The sequence below is a fragment of the Mastigoproctus giganteus genome, chromosome 3 (genome assembly GCF_048544385.1).
Source record: "Mastigoproctus giganteus isolate SK-2022 chromosome 3, ASM4854438v1, whole genome shotgun sequence".
NCBI lineage: Eukaryota > Metazoa > Arthropoda > Arachnida > Uropygi > Thelyphonidae > Mastigoproctus > Mastigoproctus giganteus.
This window is the reverse complement of record NC_143577.1, coordinates 193,588,562-193,604,776: the sequence shown is the minus strand read 5'-3', so window position 1 is coordinate 193,604,776 and position 16,215 is coordinate 193,588,562. Positions and strand designations below refer to the sequence as shown.

The window sequence follows — 16,215 nt, the reverse complement described above, 5'->3', positions numbered from 1 at the left end:
ATTTCATGCCATGTCTTACTACTTCTTTTAACTAGATAAATCCCCTTAATTTGTCACAAACTGTTCAAGCACAATAACTTTTCTTCTCATCCTTTAACTTCAACTATGAAATTGTTTACCATTATCAGACCAACAATACTATGAATATGTTCCTATATAATAAAACATTATTACACTCTGAAACTTTGTTTTGAACTACCCATCTAATTTGGCATTAAATGACCTAACAATAATTTCTTTCAAATTCATTATTTTTATGACACAGCGATTACCTCAAAATATAGCTCTTCCCAAACAAATATCCAAAAAAAAAATTACCTAATTCCTTTTCCTTTTTCTTAGCTTTTTTTCGCCGCCGGTCAATAAGAGCTACTTCTGCTTTCAGAGCCATATATGTCTTTCTAAGTTGAGAAAGTCTTTCTTGCAAAACAGCAATTCTTTTATCTGCATCTTTATAATCATCTGAAACAAAAAATATGTAAAAAAAAAAAAAAAAAATACACACACACACATACATATATATAAAAAATAAAGTAACTAGAAATAACAATAATATTAACAATTCATGTATTTGTGCAAATACTTACAGCAAAAGAATGGTCACTATGTGAAAAATTGGCATAATTCAAATTATAATCACCAGTGTAACCGTTTGTAAATTTCTTGGAACAACTGACTTATTGCGTAAAACACAAGCCAATCAATAAAACCAATATAAATAATGAATAAATAATAAATCACATAAGGAATAAATCTGTAAAACATGAAACTGATAAAAACTGAAAAAATAAAATACATAAAAGTAATAAAATCATAGAGTAGGTGGCTTAAGTGTAGAGAATACATATATAAATAAAATGCGATATAATAAAAGTATAAGACCGACTGATATGCATAACAGGTGGGTGAGGGTTGAAGAAGCATTCATATAGGCAAACTCAAGTTCAGGATGAGAATTACCTTTAAGTCCAGTTTTTCTTCCCAAGGTATTTTTTATTCTCATTTCTGTTACACCCAGCAAACAAAACATTTGTAAAACCAGGTACAAAAAGATGGCAACAGAAATACTTTCTAGGAAGGAGGTCAAACAACCCCCGATTGATAGAAGCAATCCCCTATAAAGGTGTGCATTGTTACAAAGGTGAGGAATGAGCCTGCTCTTTGCTACTTATATCCTGGAGCAGATTTCTCAGCATTTGAAATAAAGATTCTGGAAGGCAAACATTTCCATAACAAACCAGCCTTGCTTCAGTTGTTCAGAATATTGCAGTGCTATCTTGATTTGATGAGAATAATCATAATCTTTAAGTTATTTAGACTAAACTTCTTTTAAAATTTTAAACTGGCTTTTACTTGCATCATTAACACTTCCCTCTGAAGTTTTGACAAGGTATTCACACAACTGTTGGTCTTCTCGTGATTGCAGTGATACTTCTTTTCCTGGTCTTCTATCCACTGTATAAAATTATTTTTTCCCCATTTCCTCCGAATTTTTGTATGGCATACAAAACATTTTAGCATTTTTTGAAGTGCCACCAAACTTGCTCACTCTAATAAGATGTCCTACTGATGCTGAGCTCTCTCTCCTGGTGCATAAGCCTATCAAGCACTATTAACTTTCATCTGTGTCAATTTTCTATGACCTTTTCACACTTAGTTCACTACTAGAAACTTAAAGCAATAGTTAAGTGCAAAGTAAATTTAAAAAAATAACAAATAATGCCAGCAAACAAGGTTTTGATAACATAAAAAGAAACTAACTTTAACTTAACTCTAACTTAAATAAAGGAAATTCCTTTATTGTTAAATAATGGACGGCTTTGCACAATACACAATCTTTATTAATTTAAAAAAAAAAAAAAAAACCCTAATATGGTCGGTGAATTAAAAAAATATATAAATAAAATAAACTCTTGTTATTACTTTTTTTTGAAATAATAATGTATTTCACATCTACTTGTGTATCACTTAATTTGATTTCATCAAATTAAGTGGAGTATATATCATATCATTTATAGAATTAGGGCAATGGGTCAAACTGGCAGTGCAGAACTTCATGGACTGGAAAACATAATGAAGAGTATAATCTACAATTGGGCAACAATGACCAACATGTGCAATCTCCCCTACCCTCCTCCAATTTTTAAAGCTACTTTTGTGCTGCCATATATTAAAACTGTATTTACTATTAATTGGAGACATAGAAAAGAGCAGTACACAATGGATAAATCTTACGACAATTCATATAGAAGCACCTGTATTATTTGAAATGTACTTGAAGTGATTTTGTAAGTGATGAAAAGATTGCATTGTATTCCCTGACAATAAAAAGGGTCAATATCATAAATATATTAATACCTTAATCATTAAATGAATTTTAGTATTGAGTCACACTGGCAGTGCTAAACTGAGGAACTGGAAAACTGGACATTATCATTATAGAAAGGAAGATTGAAAAACTTAGAAGTTGCTCAGGATTCTGTACTTATTATTGGCAAGATGATAACAAGAAAGAAAAGCTTGTGAGTACAGGGGGGGGGGGGGGAATTAGTGACCAGAACCAGGCCGTTCTGCTTCAAAAAAGTCCAAAAAATGAAAATTGAACTTTAATGCTTCTAAATGTAGGAACAGAAATCCAGGAGTTACAAGCTAAGAGGGGAAGAGTAAAAAGCAATATATATACATATATATATATTTTTTTTTTCCTGCAGCGAAAACAGGCTGCTAGAAAGACACAGTGTCCTATTTGTGAGATACTTTTGCAAGTAGAGAAAAGAAAGCCATTGTACCTTTTTATAAGATGACTGCATTTAGAATACTGTGTTCAGATCTGGAAACCACACCTGAAGAAAGATATAGAGCTTCTAAGAAGGGCAACCAAATTGGCAAGGAGTGCTAACTGATATCCGTATGAAGAATGACTTAAAAGAGAGGGACAGCAAAGCTTGTCAACTAGACATATTTGAAGGGAACCTGACTGAAATTTATAAGGCCCTGAGGAGAATCAATAAAATGAACAAGGGAGGTATATTTTCACTGGTAGGAGAAATAAGAACTAGGGAGCACAAATCTTCATAAAAATAATAGTTGAAAATTAAAAGTTTAAAGTGCTAAAAAAATGAACACTTTTTGAGCTGTAAATCAGAACAAGTCTTAAAATTTTATAAAAAAAATTTATTCATGTACATAAACTAGCATCAAATTAACATCAAACAGCAAAGAACAAATAAAACTACATGCTAAGTCTATAAACAAAAGTTAAACATTGCTGCAAAGAGTTAAGTCAGTGTGCCAATACTGAGTAGTTGTTAATTTCAATGTGCCTTTATGTTCGTGGCACCCAGTGGTTGTCTGCTTAAGAATAACCACTCATATGCATTATGGCATGCTAGGGTGTGTTTTATGCATTGCAGCACATCACTTCTAGTGCCATTTTAAGCTTATGTTCATAAAGGCAGTGAACCCGTTAGCACAAGGCAAGATTGTGAAGTTTATTTTCTGGCAGCCTGCTGTAGGTCACTGGACTGAACTGCTTGCCACAGTGATTGAGACAGACAGTTTGGCGAAGTTCAAAGCAGAAATGTGTAGCCACTTTTTTGGCAAGAGTTGGCTCCGTTGGAATGAGTATTTTCATGAAATTTTGAAGTTTAATAAAAATGAACAGTTTGTGATTATTTGCTATTTTATGTTTTGCAAGTTGTTAACTTATATGATTTATAAGGAATGCCTTACAACCCCCATTTCCCCACTGCTAAAAAGATAGTGTCAAAATGCATAATCGTTTTTGCCAGTTGTGCAATATTGTTGCAAAACAATGACAAAAGGATTATTAATTTTGGGTATGTAAGAATGTGGTAACATAATAATAATAATAATAATAACTAAGAGGCTCCATCCTCTACTCGCTTTGCTCACAAACCCCCAGCCAATTGGAAAGCGTTTCCTTCACACAATTAACCGATTTGCTTACACCTGACGTTCAAGTGGCTTCTTGAAAAAAGTCTTGCACACTACTCTGCTCACAGTTCTCACGTCTTCAAAACACCTTACACATTTCACTTTGCGTAACAATAATTTCATATGAAACCTCTAAACATCTTGCGGTGAGATGCTATTCAACTGAGCGACCGCTCTACACATATTTTTACGTTGATGCCATTTATTTCCCGTTTTGTCCCACATAAAATGTAGAGGTATGACGGAGTAAATCAAATCTTCTATACGCCTCTCATAATTATACAATTTATATTAACATTATAACGAACTGATCGAAATCTAATCAGGAAATCACCTATGCAATTATTTGCCTGTGCATTTGTAGTGATGTAACTGCCCAGCCCACTTGTACGTCACCTGCATCCCTCTTTCATTAGTTCAAATAAATATCACCAGAAGGAAAACTTTTGTAATGTATAGAGAGATAATAATAACACCATTTCAAGAGTATAAATCTGTAGGTAAAGCAGAAGGTGAAGAAAAAGAAAAAGAAAAATAAAGAAAAAAAGTTAAATTACATGTAGGCAGAAATTTTTTTAATACTCTTATTATTAAATTTGTTAATTCTGATGGGGAATTCAAAAAATATTTTGAATAAAAGAAATGAAGAATGTTGTAAGGAAACAATTTAATATGTTTACTCAAAAGAACATTACAGATTTCTTATGTTGTTTGTTTACATTTTTTAATGTTCATGTAAGCAAGACCTTTGAATTTCTCAGAACCTTGCCCCACATTTGCATTCTGCCAACCAATTCACACTAATTACATTTTAGTGCTTCTTCATTTTTACTTCTGTGTGCTAATTTCAACCTTTTTTTTTTTTTTTTTTAAATGGGGTGGGGTCTGTGAGTGTTCTTCATGTTGAAATGGAAAAGGACTGTTCATTTTATTGAACAAAAAATTTGTTTATCAATAAACATAACAAAAACAGTGCTAAAGTGTCATTTTAATCAGTCTACTTGACTACATGGAACAAGGAGACAGCACTTGTTCCAACATCATAATGCTTTGAAAGTTATGCAGTACCATTCTTAGAAAGAAGGTAAAACCAAGGGGAAAAGTAAAATTTATTTATCAAATTATGTCAAATCTTCACATGCCATATTACACTTTTTTAGATATGACAACAGTATGTATGTAAATAAATTTGTTTTTGTAAGTTTTTCTTCAATTTTGCAGATTATTCTGGGTTTTGACTAACCATGCAGATTTATTTCACACTCTTCCCAGATAACTGGGAGAGTCTACCATATTTCATTTTGTTTTCAATACAAACATTTTCATTTATATTTGCTCTAATACTACCTAAATTAACGTATGTTGCTGGATTGGGAATAAATTTGTCTGTTTTTACAAGTTATAACTTGTTCCATGTAGTCAGATAGACTGATTAAAAAAACTTGAAAATATTTACATATAACTATTTTCTATAATTTGGTCTACCCCATCCCCTATTAGTCCCAATTAGCAAAGTTCTACTATACCTTGAATAATTCTTGTTTTTTTTTTTTTTTTTTTTATAACCATCAGAAAGAGATTCACTAAGGCTTGGAAAAGGACAACATTTTACAAACCATTGCTTATAAAGAAACACACATTAGTGAATACAATGTATGGAATAATGAACACTAGACAATTAGGATGTCCATTTTTCTAATACTTTGATAGGGCAGTATGACCACAACTTTACAACTTAATTTATTCCAAGAAAATTAGGTATTTTTGCCTAATGGTATGTTTGCAAAATTATAATTTGTAAATGTACTTAAGAGTGATTGATACCTATAAAGAATTATTTTCAATAGGTAGTGAAAATTGTTAGTTACAGTTTCTTCCATATTACTTCTAATATTAATACAAACTATGAATTTTTTTTTACCTAGAGGTACATAAAAATTAAATCTGGAAGGCCTTGGAGATTGTTGAGGCATGCCCTCTGCAGAAAGATGTGTGGATGGGGTTGTGGATATCTGATGACTGGAAGCACTACCATGAGAAGGAGAGAACATACTGGTATTGGCACCGGATGAATCAAAAGAATCTTAAAAAAAAAAAAAAAAGGAATGTGCTAATTAATATAAGGAAATATAAATTAATTAATTAATTAATATATAAATTAATATAAATTAATTAATTAATTAATATAAGGAAAAAACTTTAAAAAAAATGCTAACTCTTATTTACATGATATTAAAATCATATACATCTGAACTGTACAAAGTTGAGGGCCAATATCATTATTTGTACATATTATAGCTAGTTCATACTTGGTGAGAACAAAATTCTTGCTCTTATCCTGCATTTTGAATACAAGGGATAATAACTGAGTATCACAAGTGAATTGAATGACACCTACTGGATAATCCAGTTGTATGGTACCTTGTTATTCTAATATATAACAACATAAAAAGAGAAACTACATAAATTAATATATATATATATATATATATATATATACACACACACAAATATCTTCATTAATTTAGTTTTCCATTTTAAAAATAAATAGAACTAAAAATATAGAGTGCTCTGTTAACTGATAGCCAAACTATAGGGAACTGTTAATCAAGCAATTTCTGGTTAAAAATGTTCATCGGTTATATATATATATATATATTAAGCATCACACTGCTAAACGTGAAAAGTGGGTACATGGAAAGGAAATCACATGTAATCATAAGTATTTCTAATTTTGTTTAACAGTTTAAAGTGCTAGATCATAAGTATAGCATAGCTTAATTTTCAGCACTCACCTCATAATAATCCATTTGGTTTGATGAAACTTATAACAGGTACATAGTAGTTATAACTAATCAGAATTTAACTACTAGGTACCTGTTATTTGTTACATTACAGCACATAAGGAATCCTTAATAGATCATCAGTCAATTTAAAGTGCCTCATAATAGCAGGTCACAGTATTTTTGATATACAGAGTAATTATAAAATAAATACCACTACAAAGTCACATTTTAGTTGTCAGATACTACTCCAAATTGCTTGTGCCATCCTCCATGCACAGCTTTGAGTGTTTACAGAATTTACTATTCAAATAATTTTCTTGAATAGCCCACACCTTGAATAAGACATCTCATTTTTTTAAAGCATGAAAAAAAAAGAAAAAATTTACCATGATTTAAATTTTTTCAGCCTCTTGAATTATTTTCACTTTTCACCAACCATGCAAGTAAGACTTAATCTGCATGATGCCTTTGGTACTCATGTTTAGCAAAAAATATACACAATATATTTTTAAAATGCTACCTTAGATAGCATTAACTAGTAAAGAGCATCAAACTTAGAAAGAATCTCAAGCTGCATGAAGTGAGCTAGGCTATACAATGTGCCATTGGGGATGGAAGGTGACAAATGAACATGCCCTATTACCCATGAATGTTCATTTCTACTGAGCAGTAAACAATGATGGAGTTGCTACCTGTTTCAATTCCATCCAAAATCATTCTTGATTCATCCTGATATTTGGATGAATCAAGAATGTGGAAACAAGAATGCTCATTTCAGAATAAGAAAGAATAACTTTTTATGCAGTGCAACATTCCTAGTTGCATTTTAATAAATATTCAGTAATACACAAAATACCTCCTTTAGGCTATTATTGTCAAATCAGCAAATAAAAAGATAAGGGAAGGGGTATGAAATCTGGTTACCTTGTTGGCCAGACCTGTGAATTACCATAAACAACCAAAACTGGATAACCCTGATTCAGGTTTTATTACTTGATCAATGTAATTGACCAAGTAAGAGTACGAGTCCATTATCTATTGATTACAATAATTAGCACATTACAATAATAAGCTACATCCATGTATTTCTCAATGAAAACTGGTCCAATCATGCAATTTACAATGAGGACATACTAAATTTGTACTGCAAATCGCTACTGAAATTTGGTATCCCTGTGGTATTATGGGGTTACACTCATACTGGAAGTGAGAATTGAGCCTACCGGTGATTCTAATTTGATTAAACTGTGTTCCATAAATAAATAAAATATACAAGAACTGCAAGTATATTTTTATTCTGTATAAGTGCAGAATTTACTGCCAAAAATCAAAATGAGTAATCCAGTCTTGGAATAAGAGTTTGAATACACTAGAAATTACTGGATCAACCTGATGTATAGTTCATACTTGTGTCAGAGAGGTATATCAATTTGAAAGGAAATTCTTTCAATACTTGTTGGACTATATTCTACTGTATATAACCTTATTTTCTTGCTACCCAGCTTCTTGTAAGTTCATTCTCAGGTAGGTGGGTAGAAAAGGCTGCATTTCTCTCTATTGCTGGTGTTCCTGTTGAATACTTTTTTCAAGTTCTTCAGCTAGGAAACTGCTACAGCCAATATTCTATAACTGCTATTCTAGTGATTAGATTGCAGAATTTATAAATGAAATAAAAATCTAAGCATTCTTAATTTGTGTCTGTTACGTATACATTAATTAAATTGGTGGGCCCATCAAGCACTCAGCTGCCCACATCAACACCAGGGCTTGCACTTGATCATCAGGCAACACAGCAACAATCCCCAAGGCAGAATGCACTGGTCCCACATGAACTAGTTGTTGTCAGTAACTCTATTGTCAGGAAAACAGGAAAAAATGTGCAAAAAAGGTTAGGTGGAACAGAACCAGTGTATGTCTGCCTGGTTCAAAAATTGACGATGTTGTAGAGCAGATATCATCTTTTAAGTGCACAAAAGGTGATCTTGTAGTACATGTTGGCACTAATGACATTAAGAGTAGAAGACCTGAGGAATTACTTAACAAGTACAGGTCAATGGTGAAAAAAAGTGGCAAGTTAGGGTTAAATTTGAAAGTGTCTGCAATTCTGCCCAGACACGACAGGTGGGAGTATATGATGAGAGCCTTGTCAATAAATTCAGCCCTGGAGATATTGTGCAAGGCTCATGGAGTAGAATTTTTCTCAGTGTGGTCCATGCCTGTTAACAGGAGAGACTGCTTCTACAGGGATAGGATACACTTAAATAGAAAGGATGCAAGATAGAAATCTGATGTTATCAAAACAGTGTTAGGGGGTCAGAGAACGGCTAGCTTTGGGGGATACGCAGAGTAAGAGAAGCAGCAGGGAGGTGGAAGTGATTCTTGCACTTCTTCTATTGGGAGCAGCAACCTGGAAGGCAAGTTTCTGGGAACCTCAAGAGATGCTGGGAATTGTCATGAAACAAGTAAATAAATGAGCAGTGTTAGGGTAACTAAGAGTAAGGAAGTGCACATATACTTGCATGTACACCAATACTAGGAGTATAATCAATAAATTTGATGAATTTGAAATGCTGGTCAAGACATCAAAGGCAGATATTATTGGGATATCAGAGACATGGTGACACAGAAATGCAAAATTGGAATTTGGGGAGTACAATGTGAACAGAAAGGATAGAAAGGGAGGAGGGTTATGCTGTTAGTTAAGAAACACAAAATCTAAGGCAGTGTGTCCAGTTGACATTGGTGGACAGGGCAATGTTGAGTCAGTTTGATGTGACATAAGCAGTGAGGGTAGGAGTGTGTTATAGGCCTAATGACTGATGAGTACAATGAACAACTATACAGAGAAAGAGTGGGCCAGTAAATCAGAATGTCTTATAATGGAGGATTTTAACTTCCCAGATATTGACTGGAACTTGAGGGTTGGTCATTCACACACTAGCAAGACTTTTGTGGATTTATTGGATGACTGTTTTCCACAATAGCATGTTGAAGAGGCAACTAGAGGGAGCAACCCACTTGATCTGATTATCAGCAGTGATTATTCATTCATTAATAATTTGAAAATAAAGGAACCACTAGGTGGCAGTGATCACAGTGTACTGATGTGGGATTTATTTAAAGATGTAACTATCATTACAGGTAAAGGGAAGAGTTTTTGCTTTCATAAAGGTGACTACAGTGGTCTCAGACAGTTTTTAAATTTTATACAGCAAGATCAACTGATGATGTTGCAAACAGCAAATTCTAAATGGGAAGCATTCAAGGAATTAATCTTGGAAGATTCTAGGCTTTTCGTCCCAACTAAGAAATACAGTTCAAGATTTAGACCTAAATGGAGGTCAGATAAACTAATGATGAGATTCATGGCAGAGAAGGAAAATGCTAGTCTGTAATCAAGTCAAAAAGGAGGTCAGGCAAGCGAAACCAGATTACAAGAAATCTTTGGCAAAGGATGTAAAGAAAAACAGCAATGACTTATTTATGGGGGGTATCAAAAAGTTCATACCCTTACCTAGAAATAATAGCCCTAAAAGGGTGAAACTTCACAGGAACTTTAATCCTTTTCTATGTACACTCCATGTACAGTAACACATTTCTCCCATCATGGACCAGTTGTTTAATGCCTTGATCATAGAAGTTCACACTTTTTGCCTGAAATCAGGATTCCACTTCACTGATAACTTCCTGAGACAAATCAAAGCAGCATCCACACAATGGTTTTTTAATTTCTCAAAACAAGAAGTCTGACAGTGCTAGGTCAGAAGAATAGGGTTGGTGTTGCAGTAGTTCGAAGCCATATTGGGCAAGAATTGGTGGTGGCAACGGCCATATGAGCCAGTCATTGTCTCACAGAAGATAGACACCTTTGGTTAATATTCCACACCTTTTCACCTTAAAAACACTGCGTTAACTTTTCATAAGATTTCTGTAGTATTCTCCGGTAAGTGTGGAACCACGAGGTAGGTAATCCCCCTTTCTGTCCCAAAACATGGACATCATCACCTTCTTCACAGATGGAATGGTACAGTGGATTCCGGTTATTTGGGCCACCGATTAATCGGAGCAGCCGTTTATTTGGGGCAAATCTTAAAAAACAGAAACCAATCGAGAAAATAGCCAGGGTTTACTTCGCTTAATTGGGACAGCATGCCGTTTAATCGGGGCAGGAGACCGCAGAACAGGAGATTACCCTATGATTGTCTCCGCCGGTACCATGTGGTTCGGTCAAAAATTCTGGAGGTCAAAACCATAAAACAATTAGCAGTCACCTGTTTATTGGGCTTTTCTGTTAGTGAAATCTATCATAAACGGACAGTAAATTCGATCTTACTGAATTTGCGATAATACCGATCACTCTCCCTCTTATGGCAGTGAGAGGATTACAGTGGAAGCAGAGGGTGCTAAGAATCACTGGGTACAACCAGGCTACCATGCACGGAAACTGAACTTGGCCTGTTACTACATAAGATCGCTCATCGGTGAAGACAGGATATTAGAGCTGGAAAAGGAATTAGAAAATGTGAATTGGAATATCATCGGTTTGGCTGAAACAGGAAGAAGAAAGGAATCACTTATAAGTTTTTCAAGTGGAAATCTGTACACGAATGGAAACAGTAAAAGGAGTGAAGGTGGAGTAGGCTTTCTGGTGGTCCATAAAGATATAAAAAAACAACATTTTGGAATTCAAAAGTACATCACCAAGGGTGTCAAGACTACTACTCAGGATTTCTAAGAGGTATAAGCTGAAGGTTATAATGATTTATGCACCAACATCGAGCCATGATGATAAAGAGGTTGAAGAAGTATACACTGAAATTGAGAGTCTTCTATATGAACAGAAAACTCATTACACTATCATTATGGGGGACTTCAATGCTAAGGTTGGAAAGAGACAAAACAGTGCAGAAAGGGAACTATAGGATATTTTGGAATTGGTGAAAGAGATGAAAGACTTGTGGAATTTGCAGAATCTCAAGGAACATCAATAATGAACACTTTTTTCAAGAAAACGGTGAACAGAAATTGGACATGGAAGAGCACAAATGGATTAACAACTAATGAAATCGACTTCATCCTCACTAACAGAAGATATATCATGAATGATGTTACTGTCCTGAACAAGGTAAATGTTGGAAGTGATCACAGAATGGTAAGATGCACACTTGATATAGATGTAAAAAAAGAAGGGAAAAAAACTGACTCGAGTAAATAATACAAAGGTCTTTGAGATAACAGAAGAGGAGAAAAAGTAGTATGTACTGGAACTTAAGAACAAGTTTGAACTTCTGCAGACTGCTCAGGACCAAGATATCAACGAGGAATATTACAACTTTCTGAAAGTGATAAAGCCCAAGAAACCTATAGGGAAAAAGAAATCCAAAGAAGAAAAAATTAGTCAAGAAACACTTGTTATAATGAACTGAAGACAACAAATGAAGAGCAAGAAAAACACTGACAGGGAGAAAATTGAGTATACTGAGTTATGCAAAGCAATTAGAGACTCAGAGGACATAAGAAAATTTAACACAAGAAAAGAACAAGCATTAAGGGAAAACAAAGGATTTAAATCAGCAGCCATGAGCAGTAATACAGAAAGACAAATGATACTGAAAGTGAAGAATAGCGATGGTGTACTTATAAATAGCAGAGGCATAATTCAAATAGCAGAAGACTACTGTAAAGAATTATACAAGGAAATGATGACAGCAGTGGGGATGTAAGATTGCAAATTAGTAACACATACAACATACCTGATATCCTTCCTGATGAGGTAGAACATGTGTTGAAGAAAATGAAGAATCAGAAAGCCCCGGGGGAAGATGAAGTTACTGTAGTTGTTAAAAAATCGGAGAAAGAGACATGACACAAAAACTGGCAAAACTCTTCACAAAATGCATTAGAAAAGGTGTGACGCCCAAGGAGTGGAATAATGCAATCATAGTTTTGCTGCATAAGAAAGGAGATAAATCAGAAATTGGAAATCATAGACCAATTAGCTTGTTACCCCACATCTACAAGTTGTTCACAAGGGTCATTACTAACAGATTAGAAAGAATACTTGATGAGAATCAACCAAAAGAGCAAGCTGGCTTTAGAACAGGATTCTCAACTATGGATCACCTTCATGTAATATCACAGCTAATGGAGAAAGCATATGAATATAAAACACCATTATGCCTGGCATTTGTGGATTATGAAAAGGCATTTTACTCCATACAGCATAAGGCAATGTTTCGGGCACTGGAAAGATAAGGAATAGATACCGCATATATTATGATTTTGAAGAAAATATATGAGAATGCTACCTCCTTTATTAGACTAGACAAAGACAGTAAGAAATTTAAAATTGAGAAAGGAGTTGGACAAGGAGATACAATATCTCCGAAGCTGTTTACTGCTGCCCTTCAGGAAGCTTTCAGAAGATTAGACTGGTCGAAGAAAGGAATCAATTTGAACGGAGAGTACCTAAACCATTTACGATTTGCAGATGACATTGTGGTCATAAGCCACGATCCCAAAGAATTGAAGGAAAATCTTAATCAGTTATGCACAGTTAGTAAGGATTTTGGACTAAAGATGAATATGGCTAAAACAAAAGTAATGATGAACAAGTATGCCACAGAAAGGAAAATAATGATTGAAGGAGCAATAATTGAAAAGGTGGAGTCATATACTTATCTGGGACAAGTTATTAGCTATAATAATGATAAATGGCTGGAAGTGAAGAGAAGAATAAATTTTGGATGGATAGAATTCAGGAAATATAGTCACATACTGAAGAGCAATATCCCAGTTTGTCTGAAACGTAAAATAATGAACCAATGTATACTCCCCACCATGACTTATGGAAGTGAAACTTGGGCACTCACCAAAAGAATGGAAGAGAAGCTGAGAACTACAGAGCGAAGAATGGAATGAATTATACTGGGAATCGGATGGTTAGATAAGAAGAGAAACACATGGATTAGGCAGCAAACTCAAGTAAAGGACATTCTTATCAAAACTAAAGAACGAAAATGGTCTTGGATAGGACACATAGCTCGAAGACACGATGACAGATGGACTAAGAAAATAACTGAATGGTACCCAAGAGGAGCTAGAAAAAACCTGGAAGACAAAGGTGGAGATGGATAGATGAAATTCATGAGTTTGTGGGTAGTAAATGGATGGCCAGTGCTCAAAACAGAAGGAACTGGAAAGTTGCTGGAGAGGCCTTCATCCTGCATTGGATTGAAAATGGCTGATGATGACCGACAGCTGGAATTCTGTGGGTTATTATGGTGAAATATGTTTACACTTCCATGAAATCTTCAATCATATAAAAAAAATTAATTTTCAGATGTTCTCTTCATTCCTATTTTTAAAGCTTTGTAACTCGTTTCTCCGTTCTCACTTGCACATATCGTGTTACTTGCAATTTGTGTGTGCCATGTTTTGTTATTGATTGCTTATCTTTTCACTGTTTTAAATTTTAACCCCCACCCACAAATGTCAATGAACAGAAATGTTAACTAGTTAGTATGTACATATTACAGTACATATATTAATTATTCCAATTATCATGTATATTCTTCCGATTTTCACGTATCATTTAATTTTTTAATTGGTAAGGTAATAAAGGGTAAATTTGTGCTTAATATATCTTTGCTTTTATAGCCTGTGGATAATATTCCTCCTATTTTCGCTAATTAGAATCACTGTTTAATAGAATTAAAATTCAATTCACAAACGTGATCACAATGACCGGCGCTTACTGCACATCGTATAGTAAACGGTACTTTACTATGCTACCTATCAAATCATGTTACGATGGTGACTCCATCGTAGCGTGATCTGATTGTACAGTGAGCCAACTGTAAAGGGGGGGGGTACATTGTATTTTTTAACTATTTATGTGAAACTTCGGATAATTGGGGCAGCCACTTAATCGGGCCAAAATGCACTAGTCCCGATGTGTCCCAAATAACTGGAATGGACTGTATTTGCCTTTTTGGGAGGTGGTGAGGTGTGCTTCCACTGCTTTGACATGTCTTTAGTCTCCGGATCATACTGGTACACCCAGCATTCGTCATTTGTCACCAACCGATCAAAAAAGTTCTAAACATCTGCATGCATTACACAAATCCAATAGTTGGCGAGAATATTGCATTTGGCATTGCTTCTGCAAAGGTGTCAGCAATCTTGGAACCCATCGTGCAGAGACCTTAGACATGTGCAGATGGCTATATAAAATGCTGTGGGTAGACCCATAACTAATTTCCACTGCATTTGAAATGAAATGAATTGTCACATGTCTGTAACTCAGCACCAGCTGCTCAATCTTTGCAACCATTTCACTGTCTGTGGATGTTGATGGCTTTCCTTCTTTTGGCTCGTTAAAGACACTTGTATGACTACACTGGAACTCCAGTTTCCACTTTTTACAGTGCCATAGGATGGAAAATTCTGCAGATACACAGCTTTATTTTTTATTCTTCAATTTCCTGAGATTTCTTGCCCTGCAAATGCAGGAACACTTGATCACTGCTCAGTGCTCCACTTTGTCAACCATAACATCCTTTCTCAGATTCCAGGCTCCATCTCTGGTGTACGATCACCTATGCAAATGAAATTTCACATGTTAGTTATTGACTGTTAGTTAGTTAGTCAGTGTAGTCATAACTAACTAACATGTGTTCACATGTTAGTTAGTTATATGACTACACTGGAACTCCAGTTTCCACCTTTTACAGTGTCATAGGATGGAAAATTCTGCAGATACACAGCTTTATTTTTTATTCTTCAATTTACTGAGCTTCCTTGCCCTGCAAATGCAGGAACACTTGATCACTGCTCAGTGCTCCACTTTGTCAACCATAGCGTCCTTTCTCAGATTCCAGGCTCCATCTCTGCTGTACGATCACCTATGCGAATGAAATTTCACATGTTAGTTATTGAATATGTAGGCAATTTATATTAAAAATGGCATCTTCCTACTGATGTTTTATCTAGGTCAGGGTATGAACTTTTTGATACCCCCTTATACTTTTATAAACTCTAGAAGGAAGGGGATGAATCAGATTGGTCCACTTGATATCAATGGTTTGACTGTTGACATCCTACTGATGTTTTATCTAGTTCATACATAAAAGTTCATACCCTGACCTAGATAAAACATCCTACTGATGTGATGTTTTATCTAGTTCATACATAAAAGTTCATACCCTGACCTAGATAAAACATCCTACTGATGTGATGTTTTATCTAGTTCATACATAAAAGTTCATACCCTGACCTAGATAAAATATCCTACTGATGTTTTATCTAGGTCAGGGTATGAACTTTTTGATACCCCCTTATACTTTTATAAACTCTAGAAGGAAGGGGATGAATCAGATTGGTCCACTTGATATCAATGGTTTGACTGTTGATGATCCTACTCAGATAGCTGACAAACTGAATAACTATTTTGCATCTACATTTACACATG

At 34.6% G+C, this 16,215-nt stretch overlaps 1 protein-coding gene across 2 annotated transcripts in view; it reads right to left on the bottom strand.

The window, feature by feature from the left end:
• The window catches only part of LOC150088533 (uncharacterized), a 229,322-nt gene that overhangs the window by 17,114 nt on the left and 195,993 nt on the right, over positions 1-16,215 (bottom strand). For both annotated transcript variants that reach the window (XM_090369554.1, XM_090369555.1), the window contains exons 19-20: positions 5,879-6,040; positions 319-462 (exon numbers count right to left, since the gene is read on the bottom strand). In XM_090369554.1, coding sequence (XP_090225680.1) covers positions 319-462; positions 5,879-6,040 — 306 coding nt within the window. The remainder of the gene's footprint in view (positions 1-318; positions 463-5,878; positions 6,041-16,215) is intronic.